At 31.0% G+C, this 21,011-nt stretch overlaps 1 protein-coding gene across 1 annotated transcript in view; it reads right to left on the bottom strand.

Annotated features, from left to right (window-relative positions):
- Positions 1–760: 760 nt before the first annotated feature.
- Positions 761–21,011, bottom strand: part of LOC142330863 (uncharacterized) — a 478,952-nt gene continuing 458,701 nt past the window's right edge. Inside the window, exons 4-5 of the mRNA XM_075376328.1 lie at positions 6,740–6,935; positions 761–795 (exon numbers count right to left, since the gene is read on the bottom strand). Of these exons, the coding sequence (XP_075232443.1) occupies positions 761–795; positions 6,740–6,935 (231 nt within the window). The remainder of the gene's footprint in view (positions 796–6,739; positions 6,936–21,011) is intronic.

Below are 21,011 nucleotides of genomic sequence, written 5' to 3'. Positions count from 1 at the left end.
TACAGCTAAATCATCCAAGCAAAGGCTTGATAGCCAATAGATTTTTTTAGTTTTTTTCCAATTTTATGTATTTATTTGCGTAATGTTTACTTCAAATAACCATTCTCTAAAAACTCTGGTTATTATGAAAAAAATATTCAATTCTTATATTCTTTATCTTATGTTATTAAATTTTTAAATATATTAAAATTAACTTCATAATAAGAAATTTTAAACGATTTTATTTGTAATTATTACGGAGATAAAGGAACGATATAATTCTGGAGAAATTAAGTGAAGAAAAAAAAATATTGGAAATGGTAAAAAAGAAATTGGATTTCATTTTGGTTTAGATTTGCTTTAGAGGGAAAAATAAAACAAAAATAACAAGGAAATGTAAAAAAAATGAAAGACAAAATCAAGGTATGGATGAGAGAACTGTAAGTTGAAGGGTACGAAGATATATACTGTTTATGCTAGCTTACATTAAAGAACGATATCAAAACGCAATGCAATATTAGCTTTTTTTTTATATATTAAAAGAATAATTGTAAGCTACAACTTTAAACAGGTTAATTTAATGTTTTATTTTGTTATTTCTACCATTACTATATTAAGAACAAAACAACACATACATTCAGGGATAAGAAATATAAATAATTAATATATATATTAAAAAAAAGGAAGAGAGAGTGACTCGAACGATATATTCCGAAAATTAACAAAAAAAAAGTAATATCTCGGCAAGAACCGCGGGTGGGCTTCAGATGAATCTAAAATGTTACATTTCACTAACTGCTGCACATGTATTTGACGCTGTAATCAGAGTATGAAAAAATTAAATTGAATTTTAATTGATTTTACACAAAAAAAAAGAGAATTGAAAATATCACAGTTATATTTTATATCTTTATAAACATTCTTTTGTTTAATTTCACATGTAGACTTCCGACATTAATATTTTTAAAACAGATTAAAAATGAATATATTTCTTTTATCCTTCAACGATATATATATAAAAAAAAATGGGTTTATTAAAAACTAAATTATGTAGTTAATTAAAGTCAGATGAAAAAGCTAAGAAAAAATCTAAAATCAAAAAGCTAATTCAATAAATATTAAACATTTTCGGTTATCTCCACCTGAATTGTTTTAACAAAAAGAAAAACTATCAACAGAAAGTATAAGCAATTTCTTCTCTATAACCCCCCCTTCTACCTTATTCAAAATAAAATGACATTAAAAAAAACGAAAATGTTGATAAATAAAAATGGCAGGAAACGGGAAATCACATGAATCTAGATTAGGAGTATCCATTTTAGTATGATGGTAATTTTTTAAAAGCCGTAGAACTACTTTAATAATTTTTTAATTTAATATGACAACGGAATCAGCCAGCGAAGTGAATGTGGACCTGCAGATTGAACCAGGACCTCCAAAGGTGGCTATCCTGCAATACGAGGAAAAGAAGTATAAGCTAACCTGGTTTTTTACCAGTTACGAGTGTTTCACGGCATCTACTGTGAGCGCAGAAGCGGATACCCTCCGTGGATTGTGATTATTGCAGGATACCGAACAAAAGGTTTTCTTTTTTTATCGTTTCTTGCAGCATAGGGATGTATGCTGAAGAGAATTCGGAGTGCTTACCCCAAGGAATATAATTGGATTACGTGGGAGACCGAACGATCATGATACGCGGTGTCCACAATGTTAGATAAGATTATCTAGGCAAAAATGGTGGAAGTTCAGTAGTGAGGAAATCGTCCTGAATCTTCCTTAGGAAACAACTCTTCCTTGGGGAACCTTCTTTTTATCAAAGCTGGTCCCGGATCAAGGTGGATGTAATAAAAAAATAAATTAAATGGGACACGATAATATAGATCAGCAATATTTTTTTTGTCACATTTGATAATAATAACAACAAAGATTGAATTTCGCTTTGTAAATCACTTAAAACGTGTATTTCTACATATCAAGCACCAAATATTACATGTATATTTTTTTATTTCAAAACCTTATTTTAAAAGTTGTTTTTTAACACATAAATCCTCTAATAAAACCATGAAAGTAAGATGTACGATTCTTTTAGGTAGATTTCATAAGAAACCTACCTATTGTAAGCTACCATGATTCGACTTCCGGAAAATTTTGACATATCTTCGCGTTTCACATCACCCAGACCCCAAAATTACAGTCACCTCAAAAGTTTATATATATATTTCACTTTCTTGTGGACACGATAACTGCTGTAATTTTGTGCCAATCACTCTCAAATTGCTCCTTAAAATAACTCGTCCCAAAATCTCGGTCGAATTCGTTAAAGGCCAAAATCGGGTCTTGGAGCTTTTCCGAAAAACAAAATATTGATATAACCTTCTTATTAAGAAAAATATCGAATTCGTTTATAAAGTTCCTACTATTTTTTTGGATAAAAGCCTGAAATTTATGTAAGTAAAAATTTTTGATATCACCAATCATTGGCGAAGGGAGTGGAAAAAATGGGGTTCCGAAGACAAAAAAGAATACCTCCTTTAATAGGCATAGTATCGAATCGGTTTAAAGTGGTCGTTAGTCCTCTAAACATTACCTAACACTTTTTTTCTGAAAAACAATTGATATGACCAACCCTTACGGCAACGGATAACCAAAACGTTGCTGGAATTGTAAGATGGAGTTTGTCGTATGCTAAACATTTGAAACTTTTTTCATATGCAACCAAACATTGTCGTATTAAGTAAATATGAAGTTTCTCTTAATTTTAAAGTGGAAAACATTTTTATCCCTTACTAAGCACTGGTGAAATCTACCTCCGCCTTCCAGCGTGCCGAAAGGGATTCTTTTAATTTTGAAATATAACCCACTTGAATCAAACAAATAAAAAATGAGTTTTATTAAACAAAAGTAAAGTGTAACAAACATTCTATTTCGTCATAAAAGTTCTACAAAATGTAAGATGTGTAAAGATTTGGATTTGCGGGCCCGAAAACCAAAAGTAAATACCGGAAATTAGAATAGAAAATTAATATACGAGTATAATTAAACAAAAATATAAATTTACACTGAGACTCGTGAGTGGTATACAAAGTAAAACAATGAATTGTTTTTATAATATAAATATTTCCATTGCTTATACAGCAGTAGTTACATTATAACTACTATTACAAATTAAAAACATCAGGCTGTGCACAGATTGTAACCCAATACGTATAGAATTAAATTTTCCTTGATGTTAGCGAGAGATATGTTTTTATAACGTACCACTGTTATTTCTTTCTCAGTAACCGAAAAATGTCTCTTTTTTCAAATTAATGTGCATTATAAAAATAAATATCGTTTATGTTTGCAATGTAAATATAAATTAATTTATTAACAAACTGATATTTAGTCAATAATTTAAAATATATTTATTTATAAATTTAATAAATACCGTTACATAATCTGATAGATAATTTTAAAAACCAGATACGTTTTTAAAATTATTTTAAAAACGTTTTCTTTCGTCATAAAATTTAAAATTCGGAGTAAGCGGTATGTTATGTACACCATTACTATTGTAGAATACCAAAGTTTTAGCCCATTTTTGTATGCAGATCACGTACTAAGTCCACGACAATTCGAAGAATGAGTTTCATCTCATTAATTTTAAATTTTAACGTTTTCCAAGAACGCACTGATTTAAAATATATTTTAATTATTCAATAAGTTTATTGTTTTCAGTATGTTGTTAATATAAAAAAAAACTTGTAGGATAAAAAATTAACATTCTTGGTCGAGGCTTTACCACCTCGACGAACATAAAGAGCTTCAAAAATTGAAAACAGTTTTTTTAGTAATTATGTGGGTGCTGTTTATCTCAGAGTTATCGCTATTCAAAACTTACCGGATAAAATAAAATGTGTACCCAAAATCAAATTTTTAATGAAATCGGGAGGATATTGAAGCTGTTCAACAATTAATTTGCTTTTAGCACGGCAAAGACCAGTAGTATCATCATTCCATGTTTTGGCACTGCAATGGTAACACATTTCAATTTTATAATCTACTTGAATATCAATCAAATTCACACACTCGATTTCAGCGTGATAATCAAAAGCAGATTTGAAACCTAACATATTTTTTGAAGGATGTACACGATTTTGTTGAGTCGAGAATAAAAGTTGCACTTCAAGTCTCTGAGAATGCTCAGGCGTAGATTCACGTTATTTGCTATCATAACTTTAGTAATCTTAGAAGTTCTTCCAGTCTTGACCTCGACGACTTCATTGTAATCAAAATATTAATACATCAAATTTAAAATCGAATATATACCAATTATGTGTATAGCATACCCTGATGGAACTTCTTAGTTCAGTATATAAAAATCAACACAGTACTACTTTGATTACATGAAGATGAGTTCATCCGACGATATTCAACGATATTAAGTTTTGTAAATCACATAACTTTCGATATTGATATAAAAAACAATCGATGCAGACAATTACAATTAAAAGTTAATATACAAAGAAAACGCTTACCAAAAATTGAATTCGAAGCGTTCAAGCGCTTTCGGGATTAAATTACATCTTCAGGAACTCTCATTTTCGTCCTATTTGTTATAGTACGAATATTGGCGCCGGATTGCACTCGATTTCATCATAAAAGTGCGAATTGTCTTTTGCCTAAAAAAAGACTGTACGATTTCGTGAGCTACGATAAATCGCACACTTGTCAGAGAACATGACGTCTTTTTGATCATTTGCTTCTGGGAAGCGTGAATCCACATAGAAGCCATCAAACGCTCCTCAACAGTGAAAACACTTGTTTCCACCGTGGTTTAACTTGAGAATGTCAAGTCCTTTCCATAACAGAAGTGAAATCCACAGGATTCAGCTTAAATAAACAGAAATAATAAATAGTCAATCTGCTCAACAATAGTAAAAAATTTACCGTTCTTTATATTGTTTTGTATTCATAACACTGTTTATCTACTTGTCTAACTGTACTATGCTATTAACATGTAAGGGACTTTTCGCCCACGCTGTTTACAAAGAGACAACATCTTTCTTTTGTACCCGATAACCGCAAAAATTACTGAACTAACCATTACTAAATTTTAACTTTAACTAAAAATCAACAGACAACAGTTGAGACCACCAAATTGACAGGACGTTGACGTTGTTATGTTTTAAGCAATTTTTTATAATTTACATGAGAAGTTTTAATTACTACTACAAATAGGACGAATATGAGAATTCCTGAAGATGAATTTAATCCCGAAAGCGCTTGAAAGCTTTGATTTCAATTGTTGGGAAGCGGTTTTTTGTGTATTAACTTTAATTATATAATTATATCATCAGGCCATGCTTAAAAGGATTATTATAAATAACAATTTACGACTTTAGAATTTACCAAAAAAAGTTCTAAGTTATTTATTTAATTATATGTTGTTGTTTTTTTTTTAAATTTATGTAATACTGAGATTGTGAGGTTTTTTAATTGTGGTAAACATTCCTGAGGTCATCAAGTCAGAAAGTTAAAGTTAAAATTTAGTAATGGTTAGTTCAGTAATTTTTGCGGTTATCGGGTACAAAAGAAAGATGTTGTCTCTTTGTAAACAGCGTGGGCGAAAAGTCCCTTACATGTTAATAGCATAGTACAGTTAGACAAGTAGATAAACAGTGTTATGAATACAAAACAATATAAAGAACGGTAAATCTTTTGCTATTGTTGAGCAGATTGACTATTTATTATTTCTGTTTATATATGCTGAATCCTGTGGATTTCACTTCTGTTATGGAAAGGACTTGACATTCTCAAGTTAAACCACGGTGGAAACAAGTGTTTTCACTGTTGAGGAGCGTTTGATGGCTTCTATGTGGATTCACGCTTCCCAGAAGCAAATGATAAAAAAAAACGTTATGTTCTCTGACAAGTGTGCAATTTATCGTAGCTCACGAAATCGTAGCGTCTTTTTTTAGGCAAAAGACAATTCGTAATTTTATGAGGAAATCGAGTGCAATCCGCCGCCTGTTATGATTTTGGCAGGGATAACGGCAGATCATCTGCTTGGACCATATTTCTTTCATGGTTCTGTGAATAAGCACAGCTATCTTCACATGATTAACAAGTGGTTGCTTCCAAAATTAACGGCAAGAGGAATAGCTGACATCGTTACATTTCAACAAGACGGAGTTCCACCCCATTTTGCTGTGAGAGTTCGCAAATGGCTAAATGAACTGTTTCCAAACCAATAAATGAACATTTGTAACAATGTTATTCATAATAAATGTTATTGTTAATCGGATATAAATGTGGAAAGGTACTGTTTTTTGTATTCATAATAATGTTTATCTATATACCTAACTGTACCATGCTATTAACATGGTACAGTTAGTACCATGGTACAGTTAGTAAGGGACTTTTTCGCCCGCACTGTAGTAGTGAGATAAATCGTACCACTATTTTTTTTAAATAAAAATCCTTAAGTTTTACGACAGTAACAAAAAAGAGCTACACTAAACAACGACAACGAAAACAATACCTTATTAAAGCTGTTAGCGAGGAACAACTAACAGAAGAATAAACAAAGTGGAGATATAAATCATGGTTTTCAAGATTTAAATTTCAAATGACAAACGCATTACCGTAGTTTCCGATTATCTGAAGAAAAGTCAGTTCATTTTATATAACATAAAAGGAGTTATATTGTAATTCATTAATTTCTGAATAATAAATTCACAGATTAATATATCAAATAAAAAAAATTAAAAAAACTTACCATGAACATAAGCTGGATCCTGTTGAGTTGGTGGAGCACTAAAAGCACTGGTACAACTATGTCGACGACCGAGTGGCGAGGGAGGTCCAGCACGCGGTCTATGTTGACCCGGAGGTTGCATGCTGGAAAGCGCTCCCAATGGTGTATACGATTTACATGGAGAAGCGACCGGAGCACCGGCAGTTTCTCGAGCATTCTGTGAACCAAACAAAGAAATCACAAAACATTAATGTAAAGTAGAGACTATGTAAAATTGTTTTTATACTTTTTCAGCAGTAAAAAAGAATGCAGTAAGAATATATAAGACCCTAGTATTATAAATAAAGAAAATTTCGAGGTGGGTACTATATTCCAAACAATCACTTGCCCATTAATTTTTTTTTCTTCAATTTTTGTGAGGCTCAAATTTCAATAATTATAGAAATATTTTTATTTTGGTATTTAAAATTTATTTCCTGGACACACAACGAGTTGTCGTTATCAGCGCCAGGCACGATATTTATATTTAAAAAAATAAAAATTGATATAAACAGATGAAACATAGTACAGGAAATTCAAATAACCGCGTGTAACCGGACGGCCCTAAGAAATCTTAGATCATTTTATTAAATAAATCATGATCAACAGCATCATTTTATTATTCTCTAGCATATTTCGTATGTCAACCCCTAATTTAAACTAGCAACTCAATACCGCATAACAGACAATACACAAGGGTGTGGTGTACAGTTAGTTGGCAGTTGCAGCTTGCTCGAACAAGTGGACCTGTTTCAGTCATCAGATATCCATGAATGAACCTTGTTTACCCTATTCGCTAACGGCAAATATTAACCTCCTCTCGACTGTTATTCCTGTATGAAGAGCTTCACGGTAATACATTGTTCTTAACTAGACGAAATTTATTGTTGATGGTAGAATTCCAATCACTCTGCCATTCATCAAGAACCACCCTCTTCAAAAAACAGATAAGATCGTTATAAACAATGAGGTTGGAAACAAGCTTCTTTTGTTACACTATCACGGGCTCATTGCCTGAAATTCCAATACGGCTAGGGATCTAGCAGAAGCTCACAGATGTATTATATTTGAGAAATAACACACTGAATCTCACATACAATGGGATATCTGTTGTACATGTCACAAATCGCCTGTAAGGCATTCATGGAATCTGAACTGACAAGTACGTGTCGATATGTTGGGCTAATTATATTTAAGACCTTATTAATAGCATACAGCTCCACAACGAAATTATTGACGATGCTGGGTAAGCCAAATATGTATGTTCTGTTGCTAACCACAAAAGCACAGCCAATAGTATTAATATTTTTAGATCCGACATAATAAACTATAGCATCAGGATACACGCTACTTATAATAATATAAAATGTTTCTTATAGATTAACCGGATTTGTGTTCTTCTTATGACAGAGATACAGCAGTCTTGATTAATAGAGAAGGCCGCCAATCGGAATATTTATGAAAGAATATTTTAAGATATTTGAATTTTGTTATATTGAAAGTTCATCCTTTAAAATATGCAGAATAGTTCGTAGTTAAAAAATAAACAAAAATTAAAAAACCCTCAAGACATAATTATAATTTTCGAGTATATTTAAATGTCTTACTACTACAGGAATATATACGAAAATTTACCATTATCAGCCAATAATGGCTAAAAATTGGCTGATAAATTTGTTGATTAAATTGGATAAGTTGATTGGCTGGCTGATAAATTGGTAAATTTAACAGCCAACTTCCTTGACGGACAAATACTATCTCTCCGTTTCATCCAGGATTCGAATTCCGGTTAGGCATGCGATTTTTCACACCTTAAAAAATTTATTTTTCATTCTATCAAAAAAAGACTGGATATAATTTTGCTCTACCTGTATTAGTTTCCGAAGTGAATAAATAAATATGATCAAATTTTATGATTATGTAGTTGCATTGAAATGAATAGGTTTCAATATTTGACTCAATAATTTGACTTTTAAGTAATCATATAACCACCAGAAAGTGTTGAAAACCAATAACAATTTTCAAATCTTTAAATAGTCTCCGTACCAATGAAAACTGTAGCTAAGATGATGTTAAGAAAAATAAGCGTGAAACCTGTTACCATATATCACAACCTGGGGACTAAGGTCAACTTAGGACCATAAAAATATCACTTCTTTCTAGGTTCTTTTTTTTTCTTCCATTCATTTCTAATTTTTCGGCATTGCTTCGTTTTTTCTCATTTGTCCTTTTACTTCTTATCCTTTTTTCTGCCACGAAAACTTTAATATTGTAAATTATTTTTTTGAAAGTTATCAACAATTTTTGCAACAATCCTCTTCTTTCAAGCCTATCTTTCGGAAGTCCTCTTCTATCTGTTTCAGGTAATTTGATTTCCTTTTCATGTTTCATATCTTTTCAAAGATTTGTTTATTTAATTTGTTAGAATCCACCATGATCATACGCCCCAAGAAAGTAACCTTCTTTTTCTTATCGCTGTTTCTAGATCTTCTTGATTTCGGTAGATCTTCTGGTTAGATTTCAGTCCGTATCATTTCTCTGTTAAATTGAACCTCGAATTTTCCTTAGTGTGTTTCTTTCGATTCTTTCCAATTTTTCGATGTTGGTTAGGTGTAATGTTTCATGTCATATATGATTATCTTATATGTCATATACAATATCTTAATTTCGCAATATTGGAGAGATTTTTCCTACTGTAAATGTCTGCGGTGATTATTTGTTTACTAAGCTATTTATTTATTAATAATTTTGTTAAAATACTATATTAGTGGATGACATAATTATTTACCAAGGATTAAAATTACACTAATTTGGTTTTTAAATATGTAATAATAGACCTGATATATAGTAGAACTATTCAGTTTCATTATAAGTGTTAATACCATTTTAAATTCTGATAATAATGTAAAACATAAAATAGCTTCCAGTCATTAAAACTGTGCGCGATGAAAACTACGATAATTGGCAGCTTTCGCTTAACATCGTTAATATTCGTTAGAAATAAATACTACATTTTAATAATAAAGGTGTCATGTTCATGAAACAAATTACATTATTTACATTTTTTTAAAAAATACAAAATTATTTAATTTAAAACAGTAAATAAATGGAATTTTACGATGTGTTTTTCATTTTAAATAAAATTTAAAAACTAGTTTTAAAAATCTTTTTATAAACGTTAATTAAATAAAAGAAACATTTTAAAATGCATTAATTAATTTTAAACAGGATAATGATTAAAATATAAATTAGGGACAAAATAAAAAAGCGAAGATAAAATTAGTTCATTTATGATTACAGATATTTGGTTAAACAGTGCACTCATTATATTATTAAAATTATTGACGCAAAGAGCCATTTAATTATTTCAACAAAAAACAAATTCAATGATAGGAAATGTTTTCAAACCGTTAAAAAAAATAAAACTTTTAAATTAAATTGATATTTCGATCACATAAAATACATCATCAATGAATACTAAAAAATTATTATTAAATAAATGAAAAATCAATCAGTTTATAAATGAGAATGATCAAAGAAAAATAATAATGCATACATAAATGTTAATAACTACGCAATATCGTTTAAGCAAATCCAAGTAAAAATTGGATGAAACGGATCCATGAGGGCATGGACAGGTAAGATGCCACTAATCTTTTGCTACAAGAATGGCAAGAGAAAAGGAACACCTCTACAACTGGGGCGTGGACATAGAAGCTTATTCCTGAGATAGGACCGAGGATGGGGAGAAACACGGCGACGTTGGGTACTACCCGTTACAATTCCTCTCCGGTCACGGAGGATATTGTATATACTTACACAGGTTTAGAAGAAGCGAGCACCCAAATTGTGTGTACTGCGGTCAAGAGGACATTCCCTGCCACACCTTTTTTGAATGTGCAAGTTGGGAGGATCAAAAATAAAGATATAACATACAAGAGATAACCCCGGAAACTTTTAAGTATATTCTGAGAGGTAAAGAGGAACGGATGACAATAGGGAGATTCTTGGCTGAGGTTATACGAGCAAAGGAAATTGATAACAAGAAGTGGGAGGAGTTACTTTGAGGTATGAAGGTCGTTATGAAAACATAACGACCTAGACCCGGCTGCTGGAGTGGAGCCCTTTTCTTTTTCCTATTTAGCCTCCGGTAATTACCTTTCAGATAATACTTCAGAGAATGAATGAGGATGATATGTATGAGTGTAAATGAAGTATAATCTTGTACAGTCTCAGTTCGACCATTCCTGAGATGAGTGATTAATTGAAACCCAACCACCAAAGAACACCGGTATCCACGATCTTGTATTCAAATCTTGTATGTAAAAATAACAAACTTTACTAGGACTTGAACGCTGGAACTCTCGACTTCCAAATCAGCTGATTTGGGAAGACGCGTTCACCACTAGATCAACCCGGTGGGTTGCTGGGGTAGAGCCCGGGAACGGCATAGCCGGACCGGGTGTCCCTGGCCTTAGCGGTTAGAGGCAAAGGAAGATGAGAATAAGGAAAAGATCCGGAACCAGTGAGTCGACCTGCATGCCGGAAGTACTGCCGGTAAGCCGGGAGGCTCATTAGAGTCGCAAGGAGACTCATCTGAGCTCAGTAATACTTGATTGTTTGGCCGTTCCAAGGGAGAAAAACAACAAAAAAAAAATTGGAGGAAAGTTACATGAAAAATAATCTAAATTATTGATTGACACATTTAATTAAAAGATTGTCCATCACAATCAAATACAATTCCCCATTTCATGGAATAAAAAACATCTCTTACGTTATTTTTTTAGTTTTTTTTAACGGGATTTTTTTAAATTCCCCTTAAGCAAAATTTAAACAATCTGGAGATAACAATTCTTTGAGATAATGGAAGGGATAAATGTTTAATAAAAATAAGGTAGAAAACTTTCTAAAAAAGTTTTTATTAAATTTAAAATGACAAAAGATTATTAGAACTGCTCCTTACTCAAGTTTTTCTCTATCACTGTAATTAATAAAAGCAAATTTCCCAGCTATTCAGTTCCTTTTTAATTACGTAAATTTTTTAAAACCTTCGTTTCTAATGAACTGATTTTGTGAACAGTTTGCTGGAAGTACTGGAGTACACCCGATATTTCTCTTCTTCTAAAGTTATTCTGAGCCAAATACTTCTTCTTTATTCTCTTCTCTTGGACTTCGTTAAATTTTATATTTTTTTTGTTTGCATTTATTTTTAAATAACTTTTATAACATATATATATATATATATATATATATATATATATATATATATATATATATATATATATATATATATATACGTATAAATAACTAATTCATATTGGTAAAAAGACTTCTCCGATCTAACATCAATGGTCCAAAATTTAGGGGCTCTGCACTTCTACGTTATATTGGGTGTAATGATCTAAACTGGCTGGACATCCTATATTTGTTAGATATTTTTTTTTGGCAGTCCTGTTTTTTTAATTTTTAACAGATTTAAACTTGTTTTTCAAGCTTATTAGTTCCAAAGATTCGACTCTCATGTTAAACAAAAAAGTGATCAATTATACACTTTTATCGAGATAACAGAATACAATAAAAACCGTTTAAAAAAAATAAGTTTATAACCAATAAAAATATAAAATTGTAAGATCATTTCGATTATCTATAGGAATGGAAAATTATGTTAATGTTAAGTATTTAAAAAAAATCTATTTAATCTCTGATATCTAGAACAGATATCCGATTTTAATAAATAAAAAACCTAAAGACATTAACATTAAGCTCTAAATTCGCGGGAGCCATCGAGTATCAATATCACTAAATATCAATAGTGAAAATGACAATGTAAAATGCAACATGTTATTGGTTTACGATACACTGATAGATAGTTACAAAGTTACCTTGATATATATATTTTGTTAAGTATACACTATATACACTATACTGTTGTATACTTATACTATATACTTAATATTATACTGAAAACTAGCAATCAGTCATGACTGCTTAATATTTTAATTTTTTAACTTTATTTTATAATGATATTTTAGTCTCCTGACGATGGTCTAAGGACTGAAAGAACTCGAGAAGTCAAAATTAATTGCTGGTAAGGTACTTTTTAATAATTTATATATTTATTTATATATATAAGTTCATTAAATAACAAAAGTAAAAGAAGTTTTGTCTTCTAAGATTCAGAAGATTTTATATGAACGTTCAAATTAAAATATTATATATAAATATATCATAAGTCCCATGTTTTACTATCTTTCACACGGTTTTTTTTTAGGTAAAAAAAAATAAAATACAGATAAATACAGAAAGAGATGAAAGTGATAAACGTAACCTTAAACCAAACAAATTTAAGATTGAATGAACATTTCCGAGGTAGAATGATAGCACCTTCGTCTTTCTCCTGGAGAGTTTGATTTTCACTTAAAAATTTTCATAAATACAAGTATATACCCCACAGATAGATGAAAAAATCATCTAAAAAAATTGTTTAAAATAATTTTGAATTGAAATAAATACGCGTAAAATTAAAACTTAAAAAATAAAAAAAGTAGTACTTTTTTGTTATCGCACCGCTACTTTTTTTGATGAAACTTCTTTGTCAAAAAACTACGTATTAAACAAAAAATATGTTTGTTAGCGAGCGAAGCGAGCGTAGGTTATGTGACTCCGTGTACTGATGTGTATATAAACAAAATCTTTCTTTCTTTTTCTGTTTAGCTTCCGGAACCACCGTAAGGTATTATTTCAGAGGATGATGTGTACGAATATAAAAGAAGTATAAGTCTTGTACAGTCTCAGGTCGACCATTCCTGAGATGTGTGATTAATTGAAACCCAACCACCAAAGAACACCGGTATCCACGATCTAATATTCAAATACGTATAAAAGTAAGTGTCTACTGTCTTTACTGGGATTTGAACCTTAGAACTCTCGACTTCGAAATCAGCTGATGGTTTTTTTTTTGGTTTATCCTCCGGGACCACCGTTAGGTACTGCTTCAGAGGATGAGATGAATGACAATGTAGCGTGTAAAAATGCCATGCCTGACCGGTATTCGAACCCGGGACTTCTGGATGAAAGGCCGTGACGCTACCAGGTTATTAAAATAACATAATCAAATATAACCAAAGCTCGCTAACCTCGTCTAATTAAATCTATTCTCAATAGCTTCGTCAGTCTTATCCTCCGAAAGTGTGAAATATTGTGTTTATATTAATACTGCATTTATGAGACGTTTATTGGCGTTCTGTAATTTTTATTTTTCATTAAAAAGTTTACTCTTTCTACCTTAAATAAACGTTATTCGTTTTCTCATGAAATCTGAAAAAGTTACATCAAAAAAGTGGCGGGGATATTTTATTACAAAAAAAAAAAAAATCGTGTATTTTCTTTGATATATTATAAGATTCTACTGTATACGAGTATATATACAGTATATAATACGATTATATCTACTCGTAAACGGCCGATTCAGCAAAAATTATAATATTAATTAATTGTAATCAAAGTTGTAATTTCTACAGATAAGGTACAGATACTAATTACAGATAAACTCCAGAGGATAAAATAAACTATGAAAATTGTACAAATTAATAAAAATGTAGACGCATTCGTAAAAAACCCGATGTAATGGCTTTTTTTATTTTTTTTTTTATAAAGGGTAATTCATGTCTGAAAACGTCATTGCTAATAATAATTATTCGGTTTAACGTTCTACTCAACTTAATTGTAGTTTTTAAGTAATAAAATTCTGATAAAAATAGATAAAAAAAAAAAAAAAAGTCAAATTATTGTTTGAAGTAAAAGGAAATTGGGTTTTTTCATAGAAGATGCAACACTTAAAAACAAGTGTGTAATTTTACGCATGGGAAAATTTTACTTTGCCCTATTTATCAGTTGGCAATACTGCATTCAAGGTTAGTTATAAAGTAGAGTAATTAAATGCACGGTGCTTGTAATACATTAGTATTAATGTATTTCAATATTAATTTTTTTGTTTCAATAAATGTTATGTCGTTATCAGAAAATGAGGAAATTTATTCTGCTTAAAAGTCTTTCAAAATCAGTTTAAATTCCTGGTCTTTTTTACTTACTGATCGATAAATAAGTTAACAATTAATCATGTTTGTTACACATACATTTTGAAAAACGCGTGCGTATAAAATGAAAAATATCCAGCCGATTATTACAAGTGAACGAAGGTAGAGGTGAAAGGACGTTTAATTTTTCAACCAGAAAATTTTTAATAAAGTTATCTTCGAAGATTGGATTGCCAATACTACTACTCAGTATTTCTAAGAAAAATGTTAAAATTACTTTCTTATCGCCTGGTATTGGTTCTAGAATTGAAAAAAACATATCATGGAAAAGGGTTATACAGTATTGTGGTTGGTTCAATATTTTCACCAAAAAATATTGAACCAATATACCGTTATATAACAGTATTAAATACTTTCTAGGGAAAATTAATTTGCGCTTCTTAATCTACTAGAAAGCCATTTGTTCATTTTCCAACTTACTGACGTATATGTTATTATTGCAATAAATATATATATATATATATACTTCTGAGGCTAACTGGCGTAAGTTCGAGGTCTTCGCGGTCGACGTCCTGACTGCCAAGGAGGCTGAGGGGAGACGACGGGGACATTAGCATGCACAGGGAAGGGTGGACACCCCGCACGTGAGGGGTCGCATGCCTAGGTGTATGGCTTCCAATGATCGGGTGGGGACTCCATGGGCTGATAGGATAGGAATAAATTAAGACCAAGTCAAGGCCGGGGGGGGGGGGGATCTGGGGACGGCGTAGTCGGACCTGGTCTCTTCTTTTTGCGGTTTGAGGCAGGCAATGTCTACGACCGGGTCCTAGTCTCTGGCGAGCGGCCCGGAAACGACATAATCAGGCCCGGTTACCGTCCGTTGGGGGTTAGAGGCAGGCAGTTAAAAGATCCGACCGGGGGGGCAGACCTGCCGTGCCGGACATACTATCGGTAGGTAGGGAGGCCCCCTTAGAGTATAAGGACACTCCCTCAGGCTGAGTTCTACTTAGCTGTAAATCCGGCCCGGGGGAGTAGAGTAAAAAAAAAAAAAATTATATATATATATATATATATATATATATATATATATATATATATATATATATATACACCAGGTATGATCAACAAGTATCTGACCTTGGAACATTAAAACAAAAATATCTACCTATTTAGTTCAACGACTTGTCCTCTTTAATGTTCCATTCAAAAAATGGCTGAAAATATCATTTAATATGATACGTATTTAAGCACCAGCATAGAAGTTAAAAAATATCCCTTTTAAACATCTATCGTGGAAATTAAATTTTGACGTGAAAATCTTCGTAATTTAATTTATGTGAAATTAGTTCAAATACACATTGAAAAAATTAAGGTTGCATCCTTTTTGAAACATCCTATAATTATAAGTAATATTTTCCTCTTTGATCGGGTATGAAACGCTAACTATATATATATATATTTAAATATTTTTTCCTCAGACATTTGATGTTTACATTATTTAAATATGCTGATAAAAATATTTACAGATAAAAAATCCGTAATAATATATTTAGAGAAAAAAAAATCACAAACTGGATTTAACTAAAAAAACAACTTTAAAGTAACGTAATTTTTTTCTAATAAATGAAAATATAAAATCTCTAAAAATTGGTAAATATACTGTTAGATATACGTATAAAAGGGGGATTTAAGTAAAACACGAAACGATTATGGGTTTTTTTTCAAGAGAATAGTAGGATTCCTGTATTCCCGTTTGGAGACATAAAATTCCCAATGCTACTTAAAAGATCCGATCCAAAAAAAGTATCAAATTATGCCGCAACATTTCGTATCCAACCAAAACAACGTCTAGTTTATTTTAATGATGTTTATTTTACAAATTTGTTTACTTTTTCATAACAGATTAATTGAATGAAATATTTTAAATTGGATGTATGTATATTATTTATTTCGCAAAGATTAATTTTACACGGTTTATGAACAAATTTGTTATATGAACTAAAAAATATGCATAATGTAAAAAAATAAACATTTTTTGTTACTGTGTATAGTATTCATATCGGTCAGTAAGAAAGGATTATCTGAACCTACGGCCATATCTAAAATTTATCATCAGTAATTATTAAGGAAAGCTTACGCAGTATTTAATATGTGTAAGCTTGGGATAAGTAAAGAATCATTTCCTTTCCTCAAAAATAGCGACCAACTATGTAAGAATTTCCAAATCATCAGAAAGATTCTTAATAATACAAAAGTTAAAAAAAATTAACAACAATTTTTTTCTCAATTTCTCCATAGTAATTGTTAACGAAAAAATTATTAAAACCAACCAGGAAATGACTTTAAGTAAAATTAATCCTTGAATTCAAATATAACCCAAACAAAAATAATTTTTGTTTAATTAATTTATTCAATATAAATCCTTATATTTATAAGGATTAGACACACCTTTTCTTTTTCCTGTTTAGCCTCCGGTAATTACCGTTAATATAATACTTCAGAGGATGATATGTATGAGTATGAATGAAGTATAATCTTGTAGTCTCAGTTCAACCATAACTGAGATGGGTAGTTAATTGAAACCCAACCACCAAAGATCACCGGTATCCACGATCTAGTATTCAAATCCGTGTAAAAATAGCTGACTTTACTAGGATTTGAACGCTGGAACTCTCGACTTCCAAATCAGCTGATTTGGGAAGACACGTTCACCGCTAGACCAACCCGGTGGGTTAAAGGATTGGACAACCAGGCCTACTCACACTCATCTATTTGGCTATCCTCAGAAGATGTCTAAGGGTTGCAAGGTCAAATGGTACGTGCACCATCTTCTCTTTGATTGCCCAATCTTTGGAACCATCCGAAAAACTTATATCTGGGTTCAAATATGAAATTTTTATTAAACCAGAAAGAAGGTATAAAACGTCTGTTGCGGTTTCTCTCCTATAGTGGAATTAAGAATAAGATTGAGTGATTTTGTCTGGTTTATTGTTCCTGATTCTGTCGGAGTCTGTTTTACTGATAGATTTTTTTTCATTATTGTTTATTTTTGTTGTTTTATGTAACACTACACGATAGTGTTACTTAGTCGCTAATGACTGTAATTGTTGATGCGACTGTAAATAAAAGCATTAAAAAATAAATAAATTATAAAATAATTTTTGTTAAATATATCATCATTCCATGAAAACTTGAAATTTATGATAATATTTTGTATTTTATTAATGATTATGGGGTGTTGATTTTACTACAAGGCATTTCACTTATTCAACTAACTGCAAATAGCTTCTAGACAAATCAATAAACAAACGTTCACAATCAGATAACATCAAAAATACACCTGCCACATCCTTCCCGCATGCTTGCAACAAGCAGAGTCAGATGTAGACCTGACTCTAGCATAATTCTAGTGAGTGTAAATCCAATACCACTAAAATGAGGAAGAATAAATAAATAAGGAAAATAAATAAATTGTAAGAAAGAGTGATCTTTGCATAAAATAATCACAACCGCGAGATAAATAAGGAGGGTTATAAAAACAAGAGTATTATGTGTTAATTCACGCAGAACTTTACAGATCAGGATATTTTCATCAAGTGGGGGTAAAAAATTAATGATTCAAAATTCAAAATCAACGATGTTTTCATATTAAATAACTCTCGAGTATTCAGAGTTTCATTTCAAAAATTTATATTTTTCTTTTCACTGCAGCTATATATAAATTAAGTAGACTGTCTTACTTTCTATTTAGCTAAATTTAATATTCAATTTAAGATATTCATATGATATTATAAAAAATTAAAATTTCTAAGAAATATTTTTGGATTTAAAACAATAAGAAATTTTTATTGTATTAACAAAATCAGGAAGTTCAGTAACTATTTATAGATTTCAAGAAACATTACTTAAAGTATATGAGATATTAATTTACTTTGGTATTCCTAAGAAGTGATTTCCTAGGATGATTCATATTTAAACGGATGGATCTAAGTGTAAACGAATCAATTATAAGGTGATTCTGATATCTGTAATGGACTAATGGAGGGATATAAACTTTTTTTCTTTAACTTTGCATTAGAATATGTTATTAGATAAATAGGAACGACAACGGAAGGTTTATCATTGAATTAAAACGCACTAGTGTTAAGTTATAAGGACAATTTGAACGTAGCAGGAAACAATATAAATATAGTTGAAAACAAAGCCAGAATCCATTATTGATATGAGGAAAGGATTGGTGTAAGTGTGTGTGAAGAAAACCTCAACTGATCGGTCAGTATTTGCTTGAATAGAAGTTCTTCCAAAGAAGTTGATCGATTTAATTACCTACGGAAAGATTTTAATTAGCCACAATGGATTTGCTAAGCAAACTCAGAAAAGATTACTTTCAGGAAATCAATTATTTTAACTACTATAATTAAGTAATTGAGCACTCAGGTTACTATCAAAACGGGTTATAAAACTAGTAAATAAAACAATAATTTTACTAATTTTCTTCTATGGTTGAATAGGCGAATAAAAAAAAATTTAACGTTTTTAAGAATACAAGAGAAAAAGGGTTGGTTCTATCTTATATATATATATATATATATATATATATATATATATATATATATATTAGACCACATACTAAGGCATCCTGGAATAGTCGCTTTAATGTTGGAAGGACAGGTAGAAGGGAAAAATTGTTTAGGCAGGCCACGTTTGGAATATGTAAAACAAATTGTTAGGGATGTAGGATGTAGAGGGTATACTGAAATGAAACGACTACCACTAGATAGGGAATCTTGGAGAGCTGCATCAAACCAGTCAAATGACTGACGACAAAAAAAAAAATATATATATATATGTATATATATAAATGAATGTTTGTCCCGTATGCGTTCTTATACCATTCATCCGATTGCGATGAAACTTCTGGAGTTGATGTGCGCAAGCTCATGAAGGTTTCTGAATTAGTTTGAACCCGTTAGGTGCCGCGGGGTTCGAGATATTTCAAAAAATTGTATTTATGGTCCAATTTGACTCATATTCAGAACATATATTAGTAGTTACGTGAAAATAAATATTTTTGCCAAAAAGGAGAAAGAGGGAAAAAAAGAAAGGTTAAATTTTGTGATATTCGGTAATCTTCAGTTTTTTAATGTTTTATCAAACTTTCATTTAATTCATATATATACTCGAATCTAGCAATAGCGAAGGATTGCCGAGTCAACTAGTAATTTATAAATAAACATTGCTACAGCTTAATGTATATTCAGTAAGCGCCAAAATTTTGAACTGGGTAGATTATTTTTATTCCTGGGTCCACAAAGAAGAGTCGTCATCAGCGCCCGGACGCGACATTTATATTGTAAATAAATGAATATTAAAAATTAATAATTCAAATTAATTAAAAATTAAAACTCAACAGAATAAAAACAATATTAAAAATCTAACAAAAAACCAACAAAATTGTCGAAGTCAAAAGTAAAAAAAAAATTATAATATTAATCAACTTTCTGAATCCAGATGTATGGTCTTCAGAAATCTTATGACAATAGACAATATATCTATACATTGTTGTCTAAAATATTTCGTATGTTAGTCCCTAGTTTAAACTTCCGACACAATACCGCATAACAGACACATTCCACATGTATGCGATGTACTGTCAGTTGGCCGTCGCAGCGGACACAAAACAGGTGTATCAGTCTGAGTCATCAGATATCCATGGGTAAGCCTACCGTGCCCTATTTGCAAACGCCACATAATAACTTCCTCACGACGGTTATTCCTAAATGAAGAAATTCAGGGTGACACAGTATCCTTAACTGGTCGAAGTTTATTTTTGATTTTAGCATTCCGTTCACTCTACAACTCGTCACGAACCACACAATCTTCATAAAAGTGACATACATAGATTACATTCTAATCTGGATATAGTTAAAATAATTAAAAGTCGTAGATCGCGCTGGGCAGAATACGTTGCGCGAATGGAGAATGTGAGAAAATGTTAAGAGTTTTAGTTGGAAATCCGAATGGAACGAGGCCTTCGAGTAGACTCTTGACGACGTTTGGGAAGATAACATAAGGTTTGTTCTGGTAGGGACTGCAAACCCACCGGGTTGGTCTAGTGGTGATCTCGTCATCGCAAATCAGCTGATTTCGAAATCGAGATTTCTAAGGTTCAAATCCTAGTAAACGTAACTACTTTTATACAGGATGATTTTTTAGTC

The sequence above is a fragment of the Lycorma delicatula genome, chromosome 10 (assembly GCF_047948215.1).
Source record: "Lycorma delicatula isolate Av1 chromosome 10, ASM4794821v1, whole genome shotgun sequence".
Classification (NCBI taxonomy): Eukaryota; Metazoa; Arthropoda; class Insecta; order Hemiptera; family Fulgoridae; genus Lycorma; species Lycorma delicatula.
This window is presented reverse-complemented; position numbering and strand designations above follow the sequence as displayed.